Source organism: Polistes dominula, unplaced genomic scaffold (assembly GCF_049000335.1).
Source record: "Polistes dominula isolate Pdom_NZ unplaced genomic scaffold, Pdom_raw_medaka contig_79, whole genome shotgun sequence".
In the NCBI taxonomy this organism is placed as follows: Eukaryota; Metazoa; Arthropoda; class Insecta; order Hymenoptera; family Vespidae; genus Polistes; species Polistes dominula.
In genome coordinates this window covers 412,946-438,734 of record NW_028300916.1, presented here as the reverse complement: position 1 = coordinate 438,734, position 25,789 = coordinate 412,946, and the positions used below count along the sequence as shown (strand labels likewise).

At 29.4% G+C, this 25,789-nt stretch overlaps 2 protein-coding genes across 2 annotated transcripts; one reads left to right on the top strand and one right to left on the bottom strand.

The window, feature by feature from the left end:
* Positions 1-6: 6 nt before the first annotated feature.
* Positions 7-23,203, top strand: unc-13-4A (BAI1 associated protein 3). Its single transcript, XM_015335631.2, is given in 28 exon segments — positions 7-206; positions 7,112-7,729; positions 8,359-8,684; positions 13,336-13,510; positions 13,598-13,765; positions 14,043-14,109; positions 14,206-14,395; positions 15,552-15,698; positions 15,917-15,961; positions 16,044-16,200; positions 16,300-16,503; positions 16,608-16,766; positions 16,857-17,035; positions 17,146-17,231; positions 17,234-17,252; positions 17,360-17,509; positions 17,619-17,670; positions 18,268-18,309; positions 19,169-19,314; positions 19,411-19,627; positions 19,713-19,787; positions 19,871-19,972; positions 20,256-20,471; positions 20,616-20,831; positions 20,908-21,102; positions 21,190-21,434; positions 21,535-21,743; positions 22,058-23,203. Coding segments are annotated over 27 exon segments (4,068 nt in total). The 5' UTR covers positions 7-206; positions 7,112-7,543; the 3' UTR covers positions 22,153-23,203.
* Positions 22,561-25,720, bottom strand: LOC107074310 (dynein axonemal light chain 1). Its single transcript, XM_015335634.2, has 3 exons — positions 24,864-25,720; positions 24,271-24,548; positions 22,561-24,183 (listed from the first exon to the last, which is right to left on the bottom strand). The coding sequence occupies exons 1-3, from the start codon at positions 25,060-25,062 to the stop codon at positions 24,016-24,018; spliced, it is 645 nt and encodes a 214-aa protein (XP_015191120.1). The 5' UTR covers positions 25,063-25,720; the 3' UTR covers positions 22,561-24,015.
* Between the last annotated feature and the right edge of the window lie 69 nt (positions 25,721-25,789).

Below are 25,789 nucleotides of genomic sequence, written 5' to 3'. Positions count from 1 at the left end.
AGTTTCCTTTTCGCTGCTTGCGTCGACGTGCACGTTTTCTCGCACGGAAACGCGCGACAGGGTAGTATCCCTCTTTCTTAGGATACCTACCAACCCCCCTCGTGTATCCAACAGATCTTAGCCTTCTCTCTTTCTCTTTCTCTGTTGGGACACATCCAATTTTATCGTAGGATCATCATTCGACCGCTAACTCACATTCTTCTTTGGTGAGTAACCCCCAACTATTGCAAATTTTTTCTTCTCTTTCTTTTTTACATCTTCACTGAAAACTTCGTTTGTTTTTTTATTTATTTATTTTTTTTTCTTTGTTATCTCGTCAAATCGTTCGAGTCTTTGTGGCTCGTGCCACGGTTCTTTTTGTTGCAACGTTTTAACCTTTTTTTTTCACTTTAACGATGCAAAATCAGAGTTTTGAAATATATAGAATTATTACTACGGTGATTATTAATTATTATGCGTGGAAGTGCGCTCGCGTGTGCATTTGTGTACGTGTACTTTGTCGTTTTTTTTCTTTTAAATAGCAAATGAGCGTATTTTGTTTTTATTTTCTTTTTTTTTACTTTCGGGGAAATAAAAAGCTTGATTTAAAATGCGTAAAATGTGCTTAGATTGTACTAATTCGATTGAAATGGCAGCTTTCGAGTAGGATACACTAATTGAAATTTCCGTAAGACCATGCCAACACTGCTATCCCATTACAAAAGGGTCGACCGATTCTTTTATGTCGTTTAAATTTCATTAAGCTACTTACAAAATTATATTCATTAGTTTACTTACTCTATAATTAATTATATTTATTTATTTTTTTATTTATTCATTCATTTATTGCTAATCCAATTTATACTTCCTTCGCTTAATAATAAAATTATCAAATTGTTCTTTTTTAATGTTGATTAATTGTTCTATCAAATAAACAAACAAACAAACAAACAAACAAACAAACAAACAAACAAATAAAAAAATAAAACGAAGAGAATGATCTGTCATTTCTAAATTTAAAGTTTGTTTCTCATCGTACACGAGGGTAAAAGAGAGAATAAAAAAAATAAAAGAAAACAAAATTGAATAGACAGATGATGGCTGTCGTCATCGTCGTCGTCGTCGTCGTCGTCGTCGTCGTCGTCGATGCAATTCCTAGATCCGTAAAATCGATTGTCGATTTTGCAAACGCCAAAGGCACCCTTTGCATTAAAGCTACTACTATGGACCACCCGTATTCCAATATCGATACGATACGCCTTTTCTCCCTCACGAAACCGATGCAAATGAAAGATTTATTGGGACGAAAAAATTCACCTACGGAGTAACGGAAGCAGCAAGCAACTAAAAAAAGAAAGATAAAGAAAAGTAAAAAAACAAAAAAGAGGGCGAGGCTTAGGGGAAGGGGGAAGGGTGATGGCGATGAATAAAATAAAAAAAAAAAAGAAAGAAAAAATATCGAAGATAAACGTTCGTCGGGGTAAAATATTTGTTCGTATCAATCGACGTAATAATTTTTTGCAAAATAATTTTTCAATTTCAACTGCGGGAGGGATGCACGAGCAAATAAACAAAATCGTGCGACACAATTAATTTCGATCTAACGATACAAATGTTTCTTCCAACAAATCGGGATATATCTCGTATATATATATGTAGTATATAAATACTAACAAGCACGTAACGTAAAGTAACGAAACGTAAACGTGTTATCGATATCGTATCGATAAACTTCGCTCAACAGGTTTAAGCGTATATAGTACTTTATTATTATCTTTCTCGAATCGTTAACAAACTTTTTCTACAATGAAATTCGATGATTTTTTATATTTTTTTTCTTTTCTAGTTAAATATTGTCAAATAATGTAATAGACAGTTTGCTTGACCTTAATAATAATGGCGTACTTACTAGTTGTGCCAATTTATTGGTCAAAATAATTGTACACAGGACCGTGATAGATATAGTTTTAACAACGTATTTCCATCTCATATGCGTATAATAAAACATTCGTTTATAAAAAAAAAAGAAATAAAGAAAAACATTAACTTTTGCGTATACATAGCTTTGTAAATATCGATCATTTTTGACGCGTGTGTGTTTCCCAACAACCTCGCGTGACTACGTTCTACTTTTTATTTTGCGATAGGATGATTAGCTGTCGATCTTTTGCCCGATGAAAAAATAAAAGGGAAATTACGAAAAAAAAAAAAAGAGAAAAAGATATAAAGAAAAGAAGAGGATGGGAGGGAGAGAGGATAAAAAAAATAAAACACTCGGGAAAAAACTTCGTATGATATATCAACATGAGGATATCAACGAAAAAAAAATACTTTTCCATTCGTTTAATAATTATCGAATTTTCGAGTTATGAAAAGGATTCGTTAAAAGCACCGATAATCTTTTTTCTAAAGAAAACTTAACAGTTCATCTGCATTTCTTTCATTTTGATTTTGTTTCACCTTCTTTTCATGATTATTGGCAGATACATTGAAATATTATGTATACGAAATGAAACGAGAGCACCACTCGATAATGACGTGGATTCCAAAACTAAACAATACCAAAATTAGAATGTTTCAAATATATTATTTATTTTTCTTTTATTATTTGGATAATGTTATTTTATTTCTTTTTTTTTTTTTTAGTATATAATATGTTAAAGAAACGCTATAAGATTTTTTTTTAACGTTTGACGATTACTCTTGCAACTGAAATAATAATAATAATAATAATAATAATAAAAATGTATAGCAAGTTTCTTATAAGAATATTTCGTTCTGATTAAATTCGAAAGATCAAATGAATAAATTTCCTTAAATTATATTAATTTATATGGTAAATATCATCGGTCTTGAAAATGTTTTCAAAATGTTGCAAAACTAATGTTATAGTTGAAACAATGGCATGACCTTTAAAATGCAAAATATTACAGAGTAAAATTTGTTAAAACGAGTTTTTACAAAAGTACGCACATTGTTGCATCACCGAGATTAATTGACATTTTGTTGAAAAACGAAAAAACAAAATAAAATAAAATAAAATAAAATGATTTTATTATCTTCACAATCTATAAAAGATTTAAAAAATAATTGAGTTTTTGTTCTTTTTAGCAATTTTATGCACGGTGGTGGACTTTGACGTTTGGTAAACGCCAAACGTACGTTCTTTTTTTCCGAATCTCATTTTTCTTTTCTAATGTGTTTTTTTCTTCTTCTTTTTTTCACTGCTACAATCTCACGAAAGAAAAAGAAAAATTTAATTGCAGGGTTCGTGTACCTTCGAAACGTAATATACTTGCTAATTACTAGCGCTTATTGGCTATTTCTGAAAAGGGGGACACGCGACTTGGCATGTTCGACGTCACCCTGTCGTGTTTTATTTTTTTTATTTATTATTATTATTATTATTATTATTATTATTATTATTATTCTTTTATTTTGCTTTTCCTTCCTGTTTCTAGAACGAATATTAGTGGATAGAGTTAGTAGTCAAACTTATCGATAGGATGAATCTCAGCAAGTTTTCGTGTTTTGTGTCAAAAGTGTCGTCTCACTTTCCATTCAAAATATTTTTTTCCTTTAAAATTTCTTTTCTATATCTATTAGTTTTCTACACTATGCTTGGCTAGAGTTATTTAGGGAAAAGAAAAAAACTAATTCTTACTCTTGGCGAATGTAACGAAAATTTATTACACCAATCGATAGAACTAAACTCAAACACTTACTTATTCTAAGAGAAACGTGTTTAGGAGTACGTGCGCTCACGTTATACGAGTTTAGGAATAGGACACTTCTATATACGGGGTCACTCATCTAAAAATAGATAGCTAAATAATTCTTTCGATTGCGAAGAAATGAAGAAAATATTTTTCCTATATAACTTTTTAGATGCTATCAAACGAACGAATTAAAAACGCCTGATAAAAATAACTTGCTTTATTTTTTTTTTATTATTTTTTTTTCTATAATCATATTTTTTTCAGTATTTTAAACAAGTTTTATAGAACTTTGAATATAACAAAAATATATAAAGTATATATATATATATATGTAATGAAACAAAAAATAGTTTCTATCAATTAGATTAAATAATTGTCTAATATTATTTCTATTTTTATTTTTCTTTGTCATTTTATTTGTTCATTTGACGATCAAGAACACACAAACTTACGTATAACACCGAGTGCTCTCAGATTGTCTTGTTATTGATCTTTTATTACGATTTAAGATCAACTATATAAGAAAGTACTATATAGAAGGAAGCTACGTAGGATCCAATGTTAGAAAATCGCTAAGGGTCATGAAGATGGTAAAGTAAACGTAGGTAGTACTAGTGTACATCCACGTGATGGAGTGGTTGGTTAGTCAATGGTTCTTTATCGATTTTCCTTGCCGATCGAAAGACACCACACCACTTCTTCATCGTTCTTTTCTTAACTTTTATTATTATTCGAAAAAAAAAGAAATAAAAAACGAAAAATAAATGACATTATCTTGATGTTCGAGAAATTTACAAAAAAAAAAAAAAAAAGAAATAAAAAAAGGTAAAGAAGAAACTAAAAATGTAGAAAGAAACAAAAAACAAAGTTAAAAAGAAGGAGGACAAATATTTTACATTATTTACGAATCATAGTTACAAGAAACATAATAATATTATTATGAACATTTGAAACAATGCATGCATGTATGAGTAAATATAATTAGGTATGTATCTATGAGTTTAAGTTTATTCATTAAAAGACATTAAAAAAAAAAAAACTGACGTTAATTTTATTGCACGTTAAATTGCGACTACAATTAGTGTTACGTTTACTTAGTATGATTTTATAAACAATTGATAATTTTGAACACAACTTATTCGCGACAAGTTTGTGAGATTAGTTTGTTATTGTGTTAAACGAGTCATAAAGTAAACGTTTCATGGCTTTGAAAGGAATCATTTTCACGCTAAATATTTATCCTCGAGTATTTTATTTTTCCTAATGAGTAGAGATATATATGTTATATATAATACATACTTAATAAAGAAACTTTTTAATGTAAAGTTGACTAACTTTTTCCAATATTTTGTATAATTTTATTTTCTCATTGAAATATGTCGGAAATAAAATTAATTAATCTTTTGAAATATAAAAAAAGAAAAGAAAGGAAGAAAATAAGTTTCGTTGAATCTTCCTATATTAACAAATGACACAATTTGTTTTGACGGTTTATACTATAAATAATAAATAATAATAACGTGGTCAAATTTATTTGTGTATCGTCCTGTATAAACGTGACAAGCTATTATTTTATTTGATTTTTTTTTAATAGAAAATCCGAAACGAGAAGAACGATAGAAAGTGTGCTATCGATATTTACATGGTCGAGAAATTTATCGGTGCGTTAAATCGATGCCTGTTCTGTAAAGTGACGATAAGGGCGTATCCGATAAAATATTATAGATTGATATCAATTTTATTCTGGAATTCGTTGTTATCCTACCAACGCGAACAGACAACTCCATGAATTTCACCAAGAGATATTTTCCCGTATATCGTACCGTATATCGTACCGTATATCGTACCGTATATCGTACACGTTCTTCTCTATAAACTTGAAAATAATAGCTTAAACAAATAATTTGTGTAAACCAATTACACACGAGACACACGCGCGTGTTATTATATTTCTTTGTCTATAACTTCAATTTAAATAGAAAATTAAATTTGCACCTAATTATCGTAATAAAAACAATTGGTCATTGGAGCGTTGAAAATTGCATAAAATCGAAATCAATGTCCGTGTGATTGATTCAATTTGTTTTCAATTCTAAATGTTATCATCGTAATATTTGAAAGGTATTTTCTACATCACATAGTATATCTTTCATTGTGTCATTCTTAGAAAATCATAACAGAAACATAATCAAAGTCGGAGTCGTTGAAATGATTGTTTCAAAGAATCAAAGGAACGGGGGTGGCTTTTATATTAGTGTAGGAGCAGGAAAAGTGTGTCAACGAGGCAATCGTGAATTTCGATGATAATCGATTTCACGATGTAACGTCTTTTGTTTAGTTGTACGGTCAATAAGTAATGCGCATATCGAATGATCTTGCTTTTGAGACAACAACGTTCTCACCAACGTTCTCATCAACGTTCTCATCAACGTTCTCATCAACGTTCTCACCAACTTGAGTGCAATCCTCGACGGACATAGAAAAGCTTAACCCAAAGATCTTGATACGAACAAGGTAACACAACACGTTTCAGGGTCAGATGTTAAACATGCGATTGCTCTTGATATTCAACTATATAAATATGATTATTTTCATTTTGCTTTCCCAAGGGATCAATTATTTTAACTATTATAAATAATTCATTGTTTATTTCATTCATAATAACATAGTTCATTGTTCTCCCAAAGGATAAACTATTTTAACTATTACAAATCGTTCAGTATTTATTTCATTTATAATAGTTCATTGTTTTCCCAAAGGATAAACTCTATTTTAACTATTTATATAGTATAATAATAAATAATGAAAATTCAAATTTTAACGCTGTAATTTAATAAAATTTAACTATAAAATAAATCAATAAAAACACTTAACAAATATGAGAAAGATCTTTTACCTCTTTTTATTTTTATACGTGTTTGTATTCAATAATTGTTAAAAAATAAAAGGAAGTTTTATCGCGATGGTAAAATTAAAAACAAAAATTTAACTAATAAAATAAAAAAATAAATAATAATAGATTAATTGAGATTCATCCAGAAGTGAAGGAAAAAAAAGAAAGAAAAAAATGTCAATACTACAGTAACCATTTGAAATTGTAATTTAACCATTCAAGGGAAAAAGATCTCATTTCTTCTTTTCATTTGCATTTCCATTTGTACACGTAATACGTTTTCAAGAAGAACGGAAAACCGCAACGATAACGTTCACGTTATTCTTGCCTAGTTTAATTTTCCCGGTAGCAGATAGACACCTCTTCTTCCTGCATTCAATTCAGTTCCCTTTTCAATGGTTTAGTGATTTTTGTCTATTGTCGTGCTTAGATAAAAATGATACATCAACTTGCACAGTTTTTACATAAAATACAAAAAAAAAAAGACTTTGATGACATTCAGTATTATTTTAATTTACAGACAAGCCTCAATGATTTACCATTACTCGGAAAGATGATCTTTTCTAAAGAAAAGGATACAACTCAAATGAAGCTTCAATGTCGACGAAGAAGAACGGAAAGTGAAAAAAGTGTTGATGGATTTTGGATTAAATCAATATCATTATCATCATCATTATTATTATCGCCGTCATCGTCGTCGTCGTCGTCGTCGTCGTCGTCGTCGTTGTCTCGTCATTCGTGTTCTTGTAATTCACCAGGATATTCGTAAAAAAAATTTGTTTAATGATCGGAGAATGATCGATCGAAAATAACGATCGAAATGATTATTGTCGCTTGAAAATTATCAAAGATTGTGACAAGATCAAGTGAGAGAGAGAGAGAGAGAGAGAGAGAGAGAGAGAGAAAGAGAGAGGAAGTGAAGAAGAGTAAGAGAAGGAAAGAAATCTTGAAAATGAGCTTCTTCAATTCTCTCCAGCAATACGTGAGCGACAGTGTGGCGAGCTTCAATCTCAGCCCTAAGAGATTCTCCTTCAGTCGAGAGGACTCTGCTAGTACGACAGGTAGAAGCGGTTCTAGCGGAAGTATCGTCAATGACAATTCGAGTACACATCAATCGACTCCTCATGGCTTTCCCAAGGTACCTACTATAGATGTCAAATAATATCAGATATCTTATTGTTTTTATTTGCATCGATCAAATTACTTAACATTCACCTTTTATTTTGATATATTTTAGTATGCAATTTAATGGCAAGCGACTAGAGAATACTGGATTAATCTTTTTCAAAACTTACAAAATAATAACATTATTTATAATAGTAGACATCAATCAACTCTTCATTGTATTCCCTTGGTACCTATACAAGATACTTTTCTGATAAGTTCAAGTTTTACACAGTTATATATTTCAGCATCCTGTTTTACAGGCAACTAGAGAGCATGTGCTTACTCTTCTTACGAACTTACAAATTTAGCACATTTCCTTATATAATAAATGACCTCATATAACACGCCGTTGAATTCATCTCAAGAAATACCAACTTACTACTCTGAAAAGAAAAATATATGGTTTTACTGACAAAAAAAAAAAGAAAGAAAATAAATTCGACTTCCTCTTTTCATATGAAAAAGAAAAAAATCGTAATAAAATGTATTCCATCAGCTAATAATTCTCACGAGATATTTCACATAAATAAAAAAAAAATATAAACATTAACAAAATGTCGAAATATGTGTAAATTCTTCACGATATGTTCCTTGTTTTAGGTGGTACCACCGCCAGGAACGACACTTTCTACATCCTCACAAGTTCGTTCACTTTCAAGAAGACGTACTCTTGACAGTTCGGTTCCGTCGGGATTGAGCGTTCATCCTGCACAAGCAGCAGCAGCAGCAGCAGCAGCAGCAGCCGCTGCGAATGATGGTTTGGTTTGTGGTTCTGTTTGCGGTCAAAGTTCTGGAAATTCCCCTTCACCTCGAAGAGTTGGTTCCTTTCGTCGAAGTACCGCTGGAACGAGTTCAGATAGACCACCACTCATGTTTTGTCGTCGTAGACCATCCTGGCCAGAATTTGACATACAAGCTACTTCTGGGTAAGTTTAAGTCATTCAACCTCTTTGAACATTTTTATTTCGATGCATCGGAAAGTTTTTATTACTTTTTCAATTTTTTTTTTTATCAAGAAACTTCTCAGGAACTAGCTTACAAAGTAACTCAATAATAAAACAAAACAAAAAAAAAAGAACTATATTTAATCAATGACACGATCAACGTCATTTAAATTGTTTACTTTGGCCTGGGATTTAAATTAATTTAAGATTTTAATTAAGAATCCATAGTAAGATCACAGCAATGAAATTGTAAGGGTTTGAAAAGTTTCCATTACACTTAATAAATACGAGTAACGTTTTATTTTTAACCGGATTCTCAAATGTAAATAAAAAAAAAGTTTCGAAAAAATCATTTTGAAGAAATTCACACATTTTTCGTACGATTAAATAAGTAACATAGCGTAATATTATTTATCATTGTTTTATTTTGTTAGAAAAAAAAACTTCTAATTAAATAAATATACTGAAATAATAAAAATTCGATTGAGAAATATTTGTATAATCGAAATTAAATATTTCGAGATATTCTATTTCAAATGAAATATATTTTTTACTTTTTTTTATTTGATAAAATTGAAATGTTGAATAAAATATTAGCTCGTGTCGTGATATAATTCAATAGTTAGGAAACATTTCGAGAATATAATCAAAGTTGATTCCTATATCTATATATGTATACATTTTTACGTCAGAAAGAGAGGGAGTGAGAAAGTGAGAGAGAGAGAGAGAGAGAGAGAGAGAGAGAGAGAGAGAGAGAGAAAGAGAAAGAGAGATAATACGTGCTTGTTAGATACTTTTTTATTCATGATGAAGGATGGTCAAAGGTTATCGTCCCACGGAGAAGCACCTGTTGCAAATGGGAATATACGAAATGGCAACGAGATAGGAATTTCGCACTACCAACATGAAAAATGAACCTATTTTCTTTATCTCTTGTTTTTCCTCTTATCGTAAGAACATGTCATCAAAAGAAACCTTGTTAAAGCTTCAAGGTTATCATCAATATTGATATAGTATATCTAGATAATAATAGCGAAAGGAACTTAACATACTTAGATATTTATGTATGCATGCGTATTTTATATATATATGGGATGAATTTTTGCACAAGTTAAATAATTTGGAAATTATACCTTTTACGAAAAAATTGTTCAATGCAAAAATTGCATATTTTGATATTGTAAAATATCTTTAGTATAATAATCAAATTTATAACCAACATAGATATAAATATATTTTTAATTAAAATCAAATGATCTTTTTATCTGTAATATCACAAAAAAAGAAATATATATATATATAATTCCATTAAAAGAAACAAAATTGATTTAATAAATTGTTAAATTTCCTTGCATACAATAAAAACTGATTGGACCATCATTTGGATCCTTTGAAAGTAACTACTTTTGTATTAAACAATTTTTCATTACACGAATAATTTAAAAAATGATTTCACAGATATGCAAGTTTATTCTTACCAGCATAGAATATCTATTGGAATTTTCTTTGAGTAAAAATCAGTATGGGAATAAAATGAAAAAGAAACTAATCAATTCTTTGTACATATATACATGTTAGTGGGCAATCAGGAGAAACAAGTTTAATTCAGTAGAATATGATCCAATAGACATTGAGGCGACGATCGGGTAAGATTTGTCTGGATAGGAAATGAACAAATGTCTAGGATAATGAATTTAACTGCCATCGAGACGCGTCTGGCATGAATGAACTCTGAAAATATACGAGATTCCTTGTAATTCGACACCACCACCACCGACTATTTCTAAGAAATCGAGTTACATACAATTATCGATCTATATTACGAACAAACTCAATATCTATTTCATTCTCCGATTTCTAATCACTATTTATAAGTAATAAATTGGTAAGAAAATATCCGAGAGAGATCTTTCTACACGATAATGGCGTACACACGAACAAAGATTATATTTACGACGTTGTAAGATTTATTTCCAATTAAAAAGTAAATTTCTCATTAGTCAAATATCGATCGAGGTAAAAAACAAAACAAAAAACCAAAAAAATTATTATAGAAATAAAATAATACAATTAATTATTAAACACGTAAGTTTTGTTTATTATAGCAAATATTTTTTATTATAACAAATTTATTTGAAATCAAAAAATTACGTATCAATTAAACGTGCAAAAAATTGTAAAATGCGGAGTTAAGTAATTGCTTTGACCCGTAGACGGTTCAAATGTTTGTTTGTTTAATTATTTATTTATTAGTTAAATGCGATGAAGCGGAAACGCGTTCGTTTATTTTTTGTTTCTATTAAAAAATTACAATTAAAAATTCGTATTACTTTTAATTTCAATAATCCGGTATTGTATTGAATCAATATTTTATAAAAGGGTTTAAAAGAAAATAAAGATATTTACGAATGCATTCAAAACAGATATTGAGAAAGAGAAATCAAAGAAAAATATTAAAAAGAAGGAACGATTATTAGAAGTTTAGTCGTCTATTCTATAAATATACGTTTCTATCAAAAGCAAGTAATGCAACTGAGAGACAGAATCTGACTACGTAGCTAATATACTCGTATCTTCTTTATACTGAATACTGAATTTTTATATATTATATATATGTAGGTTGAAACTTAAATAGTGGCAACTATTTATTCACAACCGATACAAAAGAGTTATATGTCTGCTCCTGTTACTGTCCTTTAAAGTAGTCACCAGCGTTGTGTAGAACCCGTTGTCAGCGATGTGAAAGGCGTAGTATACCGTCAGCGAGCCTGTTCTGTTGATGGTGCGAATGAAGCGGGCTACTGCTATGTCTCATCCAGTGTTACGGCCTAAGAAAGCCTCTCATTCGCGCTCATAGCGCTCCAAGTGCATCTGAGCAGCATCGTAACGCATCCATTTCTGCATTTCCGTCAATTCATGCGGAACCCATCGTGGCATTCGCTTCAGAACTGTTCCAGAGATTCGACAGGCAGTAAACTGCTCCATTCGCACCATCAACAGAACAGGCTCTGCTAACAGTATACTAAGCCTTCTAAATCGCTGGCAACGGGTTCTACACAACGCTGGTGACTACTTTAAAGGACAGTAACAGGTGCAAACATGTAACTCTTTTGTATCGGTTGTGAATAAATAGTTACCACTATTTAAGTTCCAACCTACGTATATTACAAATTTGATATTGTTTGTCCGCATTAAATAGTTTAAAATCATATTAAATCAACGAGCATCCTAATAAAATATATATGTATAATCGAAATGAAAAATCGATTCGGATTTGAAATACCAAAAGAATGCCTGCCGAGGTCGCATCGATATTCTTCTTATTTACTTCGGGGAATATAGTATTGTGTATATCTATGAACATGACAGAAATAAATGCACGATTGGACAATTCTTTCCAAGAGATTCTTATCTACTTTTTTTCTTCTTTCTTTCTCCCTCTTTCTCTCACCCTTCTTCTTTTCTTTTTCTTTTTTTATAATTCATCCATTCCCTGATGGTGTCCTTCGATTTTAAAAATCATTTTCTTTTTTTTCTGTTCAATGCCATTCATATCGAGAATCACATAATAATTGTATAATACTAATTGCAATTTCCAAGATTTATATACACTTTAAAGCTTAACTTTAGATTATTTGATTTTATCTAATAAATTATTATTTGATATAGATTAAGCATGATCGATACAATATTACGTAACATTGAGTTAATTATTTAAAATGAATTTAATCAAATTAAATCCAATTTTCAATGATATAAACATGAAAAAAATTATTATTTTAAATCTTTTCTTTGATAATTATGATCTTTGAATTATGTGTTTTGTTTGTAATATAAAATCGTATACCATTTTATAGTAATATATTACGTGCAAATTATAGAACGTGTTAAAAAAAAAAAAAAAAAATAAAAATTACGTGCTAAGTTCTCGTTAGAAGAGAGCAAACGTTTATCGTGTTTATGATTGCGTAAATAATTTGGTCGTTGAGTAAGAAAGAAAGAAAGCAAAAAAAAAAAAAGAAAAAAAAGCAAAAAAAAGAAAAAAGCAAAAAAAAAAGAAAAACAAAGAAAAAAATTCAGAAATAATGACGCTTTCCGTTTTCCTATTTTAAGTATAGCTACAGGAGTCTTCTTAATCCTCGACAAATTTAATGCACGAAGAATCACGTGGGTACTTTGCTTTTAAAAGAACAAATATACAGTCCATGGTCTTATAATGTGTTATATATATATATACGAGTATATACAAAAGGGAGAGAGTTGTTGTCTATTAATAACAAGACTGTTATACGATGTATATATTGAGGTATCGGTGCTTGGAATAAATTAGTGCATTAGGGCGTATGTTTGACGCAAGGTGCGCGGAGACATTCCCGCTATGGAAATATAATGTCGAGTGTAGATTTATTTTTGTTTTAAACGATAACGAATTATATTATATGCGTTAGGATTACTTTGTCAAATCCGTTAATTTGTTAAATCTTGAAATAATTATATTTCACTGTAAATATAATAAAAGAAGAATTATACGTACTTGAATTAGGTATTATATGAAATTATAAAAGATGAGTATAATTAAGGTGTGAAATGAAAATATGTGTTATATAATAATTTACAATTTTGTTGTTTTCAGTGTTCAAGAAACAGATGGCTCATTTTTCGAGAGTTTCACTGCTTTATCGTGGAGACAAGAAAATCGTAGACTGGTGGCACTTCAAGAAGTTGAAGCTCGTGCCAAGGATGCACCACCATCTTCCGGAGATGTCAATATAAATTCTTATCTTTCTCGTCGAATCAACAAAGAAGAGGTTTTATCGCGAGAAAACATTTTTTTATTTTCTTTCCTTTTTCTTTTTTTCTAAAAAAACTTTACGTGGTATGTTTCTTTTGTTCAGATCGAAAAATTATACGTCGAAGTTTTGTATACGATCGCGAATACTGTGGGAGCAAGTACGGGTCAGTACGCACACTATAAAGAAGACCTTTATGGTTACGCTCAGGAAGCGTTTGGTATACCGCAGGATCAACATCGACGATACCTTGATATTGCTTCGAAAGAGAAGGTTGGCTTTTCAAATCAACCTACCTTTCATTTTTGTTTTATGTTAGTTTCCTTTGTATCCTTTTGTGAAAGTTAACTGTATACTTTTCTTACCTCATACAATTTTTATTTCAAATTTTCTTTATTTTTATTAGTGAAAAAGAAAAAAAAGATCTATTAGAAATAAAATGAGAATATAATATTTAAGGATTATTCAAATTATTAATGAATATAAATTCAAAGAATTCAAATTCTTAAAACAAAAAATAAGAAAATCATTTTTCTCGTACAAATTCTAGCCCCCTATAGTGGTTCTAAGTGTAATAGTTATCGAAGCTGAAGGATTAGAAGCTAAAGACGCTAACGGTAAATTAATATAACTATACTATTTAATAATGAATGACTCTTAGAAAAAGAGTATGGTTATATACGTTGTATTCTTTGTACGTTTCGTTACGATAGGTTACAGTGATCCATACTGTATGTTGGGCATACAACCTGGCAATACGAGCGCACCACTGAGCCCACAAACAAATTTATCGGCTCATTCTCCTCACACACCTCCAGCTTCACCGAGACAAGCGGCTCGTGCATTATCCGATGGTGGTGAAAACGATAACTCCCATCACGAAAAGCTTCGAAAACATCATAGGTAAGATCGATGTAAATAAATCAAAGAAAAAAAAAACTAATCACATTAGCACGGATAATATTTTTCTAATCGAATTTTTAATCTATGCAATAAATATTTACATACCCACATATATGTGACAATAATTATAACAGTATGGATTAGGACAAAAAGAAAAACTAAAAAATATGAAAGATATTATAATATAATATAAATAAAATAAATATAATTATTTCTATTTGACTTATTGTTTGTTCAACTGTCATAATTACCATCACTTATACATTATAATGCAACGTAGAAAAGTGGGACCGTTAATAGGATATTTCTAGGACTATTCATGTTTAAAATATCTAATCCACGAAAGACGGCTTCATGTAACATCATCGAACTTGGTACAAAGCGCGAATATTTATCTCGAACAAACTCACTTGACGAAGGGACAATGCGACGTATGATAACAAAAGGTTCACCGGATGTAACAACTTCTGTTCTTACTTTACACGTTAGCTTGAAGTATAGCAAACGAAAGCACTAACACACATACACACACACATGTAGTACTATGATTCTCCCTTCTTCTAGCTACGCCATCTGTTATTAGAAAGAGAGAGAAAGAGAGAGAAAAAGAAAGAGTAGCACGATTAATATACCGTGCTGAGTGAACATAGAGTGTTTGATAGAACATAGTCATCGTTTAAATTTTTTGTTGAAACATTTTTTACCTGTCACCCCACTATCGTGAATTTCTAATAATTCTTTTTATTTGTTATCTTATAATTTAACCCTTATCGGTCGTCAGGTTTTTAAATTGTTAATTTTCATTAATTATAAGTTGTAAGTGGTTTCGATAAATGTGTAAAAATATTGTTCAATATTATAAGAATAATTTATTATTTATTAGAAATGATTTTGTTTTGTTTTGAAGGAGTACTACAAACATATGAAATTACTAATTATTGAATTATTAATAATATACATTTATTTATAAGTCAGGTGAAATACGACCGATAAGGGTTCATACCTGCTGACGTCGAAAATATGGTGAAACAACAGTCAAATATTTTGTGAGAAAAATAATAATTTATATCTCGATTTAATCGAGATAAGTTGTTCGAAAAAAAAGAAAATAAAAGTATTCTGATATTAAATTGACGAAATGTTTATTGAATGTCAGTTTCAGATTATCATTCAAACGTAAAGAGCATACCAGCAGACGAGAACATCGAGAATCTTTTAGCGGAGCGGTTCCTGCCAAATTTATTCGTGCTACCACAGTGAAACCGCACACACTCAGTCCTCAATGGAGAGAAAAATTTCGCTTGTAAAAAATTATCTCTAGATTTTTATTTTTATTTATTTCATATTTCAATTTTAATTTTAATTTTAATTTTGTTACAATTTGTCGATAAAGTATTCAACTTTTTGTTAAATATTGAAATACATTTTATTATTGATTGATTAAAGTATGATTAAAATAAACAATTTTCCAGGTAAACAAATGAATTTTTGAAAATCGTTTTTAATATAATTTTATTCCAGTGACATCGATGATATCAGCACGGATATCTTGCATCTCGATATATGGTATGTCTTCGTAAGTAGGTTTCACCTACTTAAAATGTACACGAATTATCACGATATTAAAAAAAATTCGTTCATTTGGTAGGGACCACGACGACGAATCTTCGGTATTCGACGCCGTAAGTAAATTGAACGAGGTACGAGGTGTTAAAGGTCTTGGAAGATTTTTCAAACAAATAGCACAAAGTGCACGTTCCGGTAGTCAAGATGATTTCTTAGGTTGCGTCAATATTCCACTTCAGGTATAATATTTTTATTTATTTATAATTAATTAGAAAATTATTTGAATTAAATAATAAAAAACAAATATTATTTTTTGTATTTTCTTTGAAATATTTTAGGATATTCCAAGCACGGGATTGGAAAGTTGGTATAGACTCGAAGCAAGAACGCAAAGGAGCAACATACAAGGTAGAATTAAATTAAAGTTGTGGTTATCAACAAGGGAAGATAGAGGAACATCCGAAGAAGATAATTGGGCTGAACTTAGACAACAGGAAAGACTTTATACCGTGTTCCTTGATCACGAAATGAACAAACAAGGGGTATTCAATGAATTTTTACAAAACATTTCAATCAACTTACATAAATTGTTTACATAATCACGTTTTTATACGAACTTTATATTGTTTTTTTCTTTTTTTTGTAGGAAAACTTCACAGGTGAATTACCATTAACTGCACTGACAATTCTTCATCAACACGCAGTGCAAGGTGACGTCACAGAATTGCAACAAGCAATGATCAAATGGATAGCAAGTTCAAAACATCCAGGTGTCGATATGAAAGTTTTACATCGTCTTCTTCAGGTTAACATTTCAAATTGTTCATTATATTCATATTTTAACGAAAAATGTTGAGCTTAGTTAATTTGATTTTTGTATTAAATGATTTCTCAGGAAATGGATAGTTTATGGCATTTGAAAAAAACGGAAACTTCATCGCGAGACGAAGAACAATCTTTGGCAGATTCTTTCAATGATTTTATAGAAGTATCATTGAAAAAAATTCAACAACATCGTACGTTATATCCACCATTGCATCGATTATCGATCTCCAAACTCGAAAATTTACTTAGGTAAATTTTCAATAATTTATTTAATACACTTGATGAACAAGAGAATCATTTTTTTATCTTATAACAATTAGATTTGTATTTACAAATATATTTTGTTACTTTATTTTCAGATGTTTGGGTCTTTTGTCAAACATGAACGCATTTTCGTTATGTTGTCCATTTAACAAGGAAATAAGAGTTGAAATTGTAACAGCCCTTAAAAGGGAACTTACGAGTGGTACATTTCAATTGATAAAAAAAAACGCATAAATTTATTTCTCCTTTCTGTTTAGAAAATATTTTTCTACAATATACAAATATTCATATTTTTTTGTTTAAATCTAGGTACGAGAATGTACGACATCAAACAATGTATCATGATCAAGAACCTGATCAAGATGCGGATCGTGTATTGCAAGATTTTACAAATTTAGTCACGGCACTATTGGTCGATTTGGAACAGGGTCGTATGTATTATAATGTTCTATTTGAAAGGTAAGCTTAGATACCTATATAATATTTATTGCGTTATTTATCAAATCATAAAGTGGATTTTATATTTTGATTAATTTTCATTATATATGTTTATATCTTTTGTTTTCAGTACAAACGGTGTACCATATTTTTCGATAGTTTACAAGCAGTTGGAAAAATTGGTAAGCATTTAGTATACGAACGTAATTAATATCAATGATGAGGATTATTTGAAATTTACTGGGTTTATTACGTCACAGCGAAAAAAAAAACTACACGTGACCACATTAAAACACACGATGTTATATATAAAATTATCATTTTTTTGACCTCGTCGAGCTCGATGTGCTATGTTTGGCTTTGACGCTTTGATCGCAGACATCGATCGTATTTTTTATATGCTCTCTTTTATTGTTTTTTTTTTTTAAATATATATTTATATATATATATAAAATAATTTATAAAAAAATAATGTTATTTTAATTATTACGTCAATATTTTAAGAAAAGCACGATATTGTGACGTTACATAAATATAGATTCGATCGATGTTATATTACATATTTACAATTCAATTATGTACACATATTTGTGCCACATACACACACATATATATATTTATATATTTACAAGATATGAAAAGCTTGCGATATTTAAGAAAATGATTATGTACCGTTGTTACCGTGTACAAGAAAATTTGAAAAAGGATATTCACGAGAGTTTATTTGTGTGTCCATCGGTTCATAATTATTTAATTGTACACATAATGTTTTTTCATAGCTGGCGGAACACGTGACGAAACACATGGAGAACACTTCCGAGGTACTTTTCTAACGTCGATTAACAAAATGTTAATCTCTCCTTGTCTCTTTCTTTCTTCCATATTCTTCGATTTTCCTATAGATGTCAAAGTATTATGAATTACCACCTATCGACCCTGACATCCATCTTCTGTATTAACTGTGGTCATGCAATTTCAAAGAAATAGATTTTATAGAAGAAAAAGAAGAAAAAAAAATGAAAAAAAGTATTTTTTATATTAGTAAAAAAAACCACTTTATCTTTTACTATAGCATTATTTCTTTATAATATTATATAATATATATATATATTACCTCTTTGTAGTCTATTAATACAAAGTCTTAATTGCAATACATCAAGAGACTAATGTACAATTACATATCGACACCGAGAATAGTGCTTAAAACCTTTTTAAAGATTCTTTTACTTTTCAGCGGAAATTCACTTATTTCCTCGATAAATGTTAAGTAACACTGGCACTGCAGTATGTGCTGCACGTATGTCATTTAGATATGCATGCTAAGTAGTAAATGCATGAATTTATTGAAAATTGCATTACCTTCCTATTTCAATTATTAATCTAATTTCTACCATGACACAATATTGTGATATAACATTTTTTTTTTTACAATAAAACAAATATTTTCAATCGATAATCAATATTTCTAAAATAAACTCCAAAATTGGAATTTGAAATTTATCATTTTCTTAATAAAATAATTCTTTAAATTAAATCAATAAATTATGTTACAATTTATTTCATTATTTCACGTAGCGACAGAGACAAAATATTTGTTTATATTTCGATATATTTGAAAACAAAAACATGACCAATAATTAATGCATTAAAAAAAATATTAATCATTAAATAATCCGACAGATTCAAAATGAACTCGGTGCAAGAGTCACTACAGCTTGTCTTCAAATTCATGGACAAAACAGCGATGTAGATTACGTTTTACCACCAGGTGCAGAAATTGGAACAGCAATTTTTGAATTTTATCTAGCATTGCAAAATTTTGTCAGGTATAATTCATTCACATTCATCCAATATAATAATAATAAGAAGAAGAAGAAGAAGAATAATTTACTAAATATTTCTGAATTTTTTCTGATATTCAGTATGAAGGAAAAGTTACCATTGTCTGATCAGAAATCTCTGATAATTTGCAAATATTATGAGTTATTTAGACCAGCAGTTGACAAATGGTTGGATTTAGCAAAACTGAAAGCATTTCAAAGAATTCGAAGAGCTACAGAATTGGATCGAATTTGTACAGGTGATTTTATAGTAAAACACTGTACATCTGCAATCGATGCTACTGCGTGCTTTTATCAGGTAATGTAATTACATATTTTATATTTTCATTTAATACGATAACAGTAGTATATTTTTAAATAATTTTTTCAATATATATTTATAGATCAAAGAATTTTGGAAAAAATTAGCATGGCCAGATCTCGTTGGATCGTACAGTTTCGTTTCAAAAGTTATTGATGTAAGTGATTGAATGAAATTATTCCATTTATTTTTATTTAAAACAATATTTTGATGATCATATATAAGTTATATATTTTATAGGCTATCTGTACTCCTGCTAATCACTATGCCGAAATAATACATCAAAAATTAGCAGACAGTGGATATTATGACGATCAGACACCATACAAAACTACAGATGAGGTAATTGATCAGAAAGAAATTTTTTTTTTTTTTTTAATTTACTCACTAATTCTTTGTAATATCATTGGAAGATAATATTGAGTGAGTACAACATTTTTATATTATTTAAACGAATCATAGTAATTTTTCTTAAAGTTTGTAAGTATGTTTAATAATTAATAAATAATTAATAATTTAAAATATAGAAATACCAAAATTATGAATTATTCTTATATTTTATAATACATATATATATATATATTTATTTTATATTTTACTAATACATACATTTTTGTATGTTTAGATGTGCGTAGCTTTAAACGGTTTAGAATATGTAAGAAGATGGTTATTAGATCTCGGAGAAGAACTTAAGGTTGAGGAAATTCTCACTGAATTGGAAAATCAAGCTGGAGATTCTGTTAGAGTGCAATGGAGAAATGTATTGACTTTACCATTGGAACAAACACCGGGACAAATGTTACTTTTCATTAATCAAATTGTTTCGAGAATTGGCACGAAGGTAAACAAAAAATTATGCTAAATATTATTTTTTAGAATATACATATATATGAACTAACACACACCACCACTTTCAAAACAAACGATCCATATTATAAATAATGATAGGCTTTAAAATTTCTATAAAATTGTTGTTATTGTCCAGATGAGACCATCTTTGAAGAAATCAATGTTTCATCTTGCCTGGTCACCGGATAGTTTACCAACATCAGAAGCAATCAATCCTTTATTGGAATATTTGGATATGCATTTGGTTGCACTTAATTCAGCTCTTTTAGCAGTCAATTTTACGCGTGTCTTACAGGACGTTTGGGAGGTTGTTCTCAGTGAATTGAGCAATCAAATGGATGGAAATGCAGGAGTACGTTGTATAAATAATGATTTTAAAAGTTATTGCAATTAATAATGATAATATTAAAATATTGATTCTATTTTAGGACAAGCCATCTGTATTTTACGAAAGATTGCACGAAGCACTTTTACTATTGACCAAATTTTTTCATGCTGATGAAAAGGGTCTATCTTTAGGGATACTTCATAGTCGTAACTATTTAAATGTGGAGGAACGATTAAAGTATCATACAATGGATACGAATTATCTTATCAATCGTTACTATTATCAACGACTTCAGGTAACGATAACTTAAAAAATAAAAGAAAATAATTGTTTCACAAATTTTTCCAAATATTTCAAATTCGTTTTATTGAATATTTTCTAGGACCAATTGAATACCGTGACATCCGAGTATGGTGTTTTGACAGTAAGAGCATATTTGAATCACGATTCGCTTTGTGTAGAAGTGATCAATGCTAGAGACGTAATACCGTTAGATCCAAATGGTTTTAGCGATCCATTTGTAATTATTGAATTATTACCACGAAAAGTATTTGAACATTGTGCTGAACAACAAACTAACGTTAAGAAAAGAACTTTGAATCCGATGTTCGACGAATGCTTCGAATTGTGAGTTTATCAATTTTCTCATCAATTTCTTATTTTCTTTTTAATGAATTTGATTTTGTTGAATGATATAATGATTGAATTATTTGTTTAAAATATAAAGTTCGGTAAGCGTGGAACAATGTCAAAGTCCTGACGCTATAGTATTATTTACTGTAATGGATCACGATGTACTCACAGCTAACGATTTTGCTGGTGAAGCATTTTTGGGATTAAGCACGATACCAGGTGTAGCTGACACTAATACCAGTATAGATAATTTTCATGGCCTCAAACATACTGAGTTACCATTAATGCACCAAAAAAATCGAAGTAAGTATACTTTTACAACTAGAATAAATTTCAACAAAAATTCAACTTCAAATGATTTTCAAATCATTTATTAATACGTTGGCTGCCGCGCGAATTTTACGTGACTTGCCCAAGGTGCCAACATGAATTTTTCATTATGCGTTACCGGTCACCGATGGCCCCCACGGCGCTGTAGCCAAGTCGAGTGCCGGTCATCGGTAACCCCCACGGCAGCCAACGTGTTAATGAAAAAATTATTAATACATTATTAATTTGTAGTAACATTTACTCTGATTATAAATTATATCAATTTTTATTTTCGATTTCTATTTCAGACCATCCAATTCTTCAAATTTTGGAAACAAGAACAGGTGATAAACTAGCCCTCGATTTCGTAAAGAAACAAAAACAACGATTCGCCACATCATAAAAATGTTGGCATCACACTAATGAATAAAAATCTATCAAATACACAGGTGAAGAAGAGATGATAGAAGATAATATATCAACATGGAGATTATGAATGAACTAACGAAAAAGAACTTAACTCGTTTATGATATCCTTCTCTCTGGATATTTAACGTAAATTTATCCCAATGTCCTGTGTAAAATCACGTGTTTGAATTTATAAATCAATGTTTGATAAGAAAGCGAAGCAAAAAAAAAAGAATGAAAATAGCATCGAGAAAAATTTATTTTTCTGTTTTGGAAGAAGAAGAAGACGAACAAAACAAATTTATTCGAAAAAAAAGAAAAAAAATTGAAGAATGGATTGAAACGAGGAAATAATAGAAAACAATGAAAAAAAAACCAAAAACAAAAATATGTCTGTGTGATGTAGTTAACGGTAAATGTTTATAAAAAAAAAAAAAATTATCGTCCAAGTCGGAACGTACGATTTGCTGAATTTAGAAGGATATTAACTAAAAAATAGAAAAAAAGGCGTAAAAGGAATGAGAATAAAAAAATGAAAAGTATCGTCTCGTCTCGTCTGATTTTGTCGTAATGTAATATGTACAATGTATATATGTACCTATGTTCTTTCGGATCGCCGCTAAATGATCGATCTTACTTATTATTCTCGAAACGTTACTTAATATGTGTATACGACCTATTTTGCAATGCGTTTCGAGAATATATAATATTTAAAGAAGTTAATAATGAAGTAAAAACAAAGAGAATGGTCGATATACAAGAATATTTTTCTTACACTCGTCGTCGATTAAATATATCTAACTTATTCTATCTTTCTCTAATGCCACTCAAATTCAGGACAATGATGATCCGATTATGAAATAAATTATGGTGGCATGTTCATTAAAATAATGTCGAAAGATATTTTATTTTAAACGTAACAAATAATAAGAAAAATAATGTGTGTGATGAAATCGAAGACACATATATTCAAAGAACACGACGACACGTCTTATTAGCACACGGCTCTTTCTAAAAAAAAAAAGAAAAAAGAACAAAAAAAGAAATCCTATCGAAAAATCATGCGATCCAAAAATGGTAAATGTGAAAAAGAAAAAAAAAACTTTGGAATCGCACCTTTTAATACAAAAGGTGTTTTACGCCTAATTTTATTTGCTCGAACAATCTCTATTTTTCCTACTATTTCTAGATTTGTTCTCTCTCTTTCTAATCTTTCTTATGCGATTTTATGAAGAAAAAAAAAAGAAACAAAAAAAAAACAAAAACGTTTAATGTTGAGAAGTAGGTATTTTGTGTGATGATTGGGACAAACAAATTTAGAAAAATACATTTTTGATGTATGGTTTTATGGAAATCAGAAAAATCAAATAAGAAATATGAAAAAAGGGAGAAAGAAGAAGAAGAAGAAAAAGAAGATTATGATGAGAATAAAAAAATTGAAAGAGAAACTAATCTCAAGCGCATACACGTCAATTTTTTCTAATGCACGTATATATAATTATATATATAACTTTGCGCCTTCCCGTGTATCTTATATACATAAAAATGATCAGGATGTTATGTAAAATAACACTTAACAGCTCTGACGCGCCTTATATAAAAAAAAAAAGCAAAGTTTAAGTAAATAATAGGTATACCTATACACCGTATGTTTTAACCTTGATATAAACTTCGTGCATCGAATCAAATCGAACTTCTTAGTATATTTTGCTTTTTTCAGACCACCAAAAACGTATGTACAATCTATCTTGTATCGTGAGAACAAATAAATGATATATATGTATAAAAATTATTGCTTATTGATGAAAAAAAAGAAAGAAAAGATAAAGAGTAATATAAATAACCTATTAATAACAAATTATGACGTATTATCTTCTGAAATTTTAGAATTTTGTGGAGAACCCTCGTTTTTCATTAACATCGATTGATTGGCAAACGTATTGTCCTCGGTTCTAATAATAGGCTCGCCATCTAATTTTTCTAAATATGGCAAACGTCGTGCAACTTCTAGTCTCCATTGATCCACCTACAATAAATTGTTATAAAATCATTGATAATTTTTTTTTTTTTATACGCAAATGACAATGTTCTTGCACGTAGAATTTTGTTCTACCTCTAAACTATCGTACAGTGGATTTCCGACAAAAGATAAATCTCGAATATTTGTAATTTCTTGAAGTTTGCCAAATTCGGTCCAATCTCTTACCAAATTGTTAGACATATACAACGTACGAAGATTCTTCATTGCACCGATTCCTTTCATTTTTTCGATATAATTATAAGAAATCCATAATTCCTCTAAAGTATCACCAAGCGGTTCGAGACCGGAAAAACTTTTAACAACATTACGGCCCAAAGATAAGATTTTTAAATGTTTTAATGTTCCAATTCCTACGAAATATACATGGTTGCTCATTTTTTTAAACCGATATGATCGAATTAATTTTCCTAATCCTAATCCTATTAATTTAACAACAAATATTTTGTAGTTATTTTCTAGACGTAATTGTCAAGACACGAAGTCATAACAATTTGTTTTAAATAAAAATCCATATTTTAATTCTAACAAAAATTATAGAAAATATTAATACGAATCGAACCATTACTTATGGGATATATTTTAATTAATATTTCATCGAGTTAAAATTGAAATAAATGTATATATACAATTTTCCCTATAAAATTTCTATTTTTATAAATTCTCACCTGTAATCTTTTCAATCATATTCGTAGATAAAGATAATTTTTCACATCCGGTTAAACAAGCTAAAGAATTGTCCATTTTTTCTATAGGAAGCCATTGAAAACTAAGATTAATTTCTTTCGCAGTAGCAGGATCCTGTTTGTTTTCTTCCTCCCAACGTCGTATCGCTTCTTTACAAGTTGTTGCTTTAACAACTGCCATATTTTTTCTTTCTACTAAAATTTGTAGTTTATAAAATATTATTTATAAATAAAAAAAAAGAACACACACACACACATTACAAGAGAATAAAGAAAAATAGAAAAATATAATAAAGGCTAAAAATTAGATTTGTGTCTACAGACAACAGTGATCTTAGTGATAATAACGGTACCAAGGTAACAATCAATGTGCTAATCTTGTTATGCGCACGCTTCTATCTATTATAATTCGTTCTTAAGAAAAATTATCTACAAAAATATTTACGTAAATTTACGTGCCATTGAAAAAGATAATTTGAATAATAAAAAGGACGACGATAGGAAAAGGCTCTTAAATATATATATGACAAAATTTCGTTGAAAATTCTTAAAGAATAACAGACACTTTTTATTGCGTATATATAAAAACAGAAAAGTGTCAGAGATTACTTAAATTTTATCGAGGGTTAATGATAATATTCGTTTGTATTTGTGCGATCGACAAATATATATATATATACATATGTATATATATATATGTTTATCTATTTTTTTTTAATTTTATATCCCTCGTAAACACAAATCTACCGAAAAAACTAATGAATCATAAAAGAGAAAGAAAAAAACAATAAAAAATATTCCTAATTAACATATAATAGATAAGAAGAAAGTGTACTCTTCGTTGTACATCTCGTTTTATATTTATTTAAACGCGTCGCATTATTACGGGACGCTTTCTAAATGTTTTT

What these genes read in the sequence shown, in the direction of transcription:
- LOC107074310 (XM_015335634.2), bottom strand. Translation starts at nt 25,062, where the DNA reads ATGGCAGTTGTTAAAGCAACAACTTGTAAAGAAGCGATACGACGTTGG. An exon ending in TATGATTGAAAAGATTACAG is followed by an intron (nt 24,549 to 24,863) that starts GTGAGAATTTAT and finishes TATATTTCGTAG; the next exon opens with GAATTGGAACATTAAAACAT. An exon ending in CACTGTACGATAGTTTAGAG is followed by an intron (nt 24,184 to 24,270) that starts GTAGAACAAAAT and finishes AATTTATTGTAG; the next exon opens with GTGGATCAATGGAGACTAGA.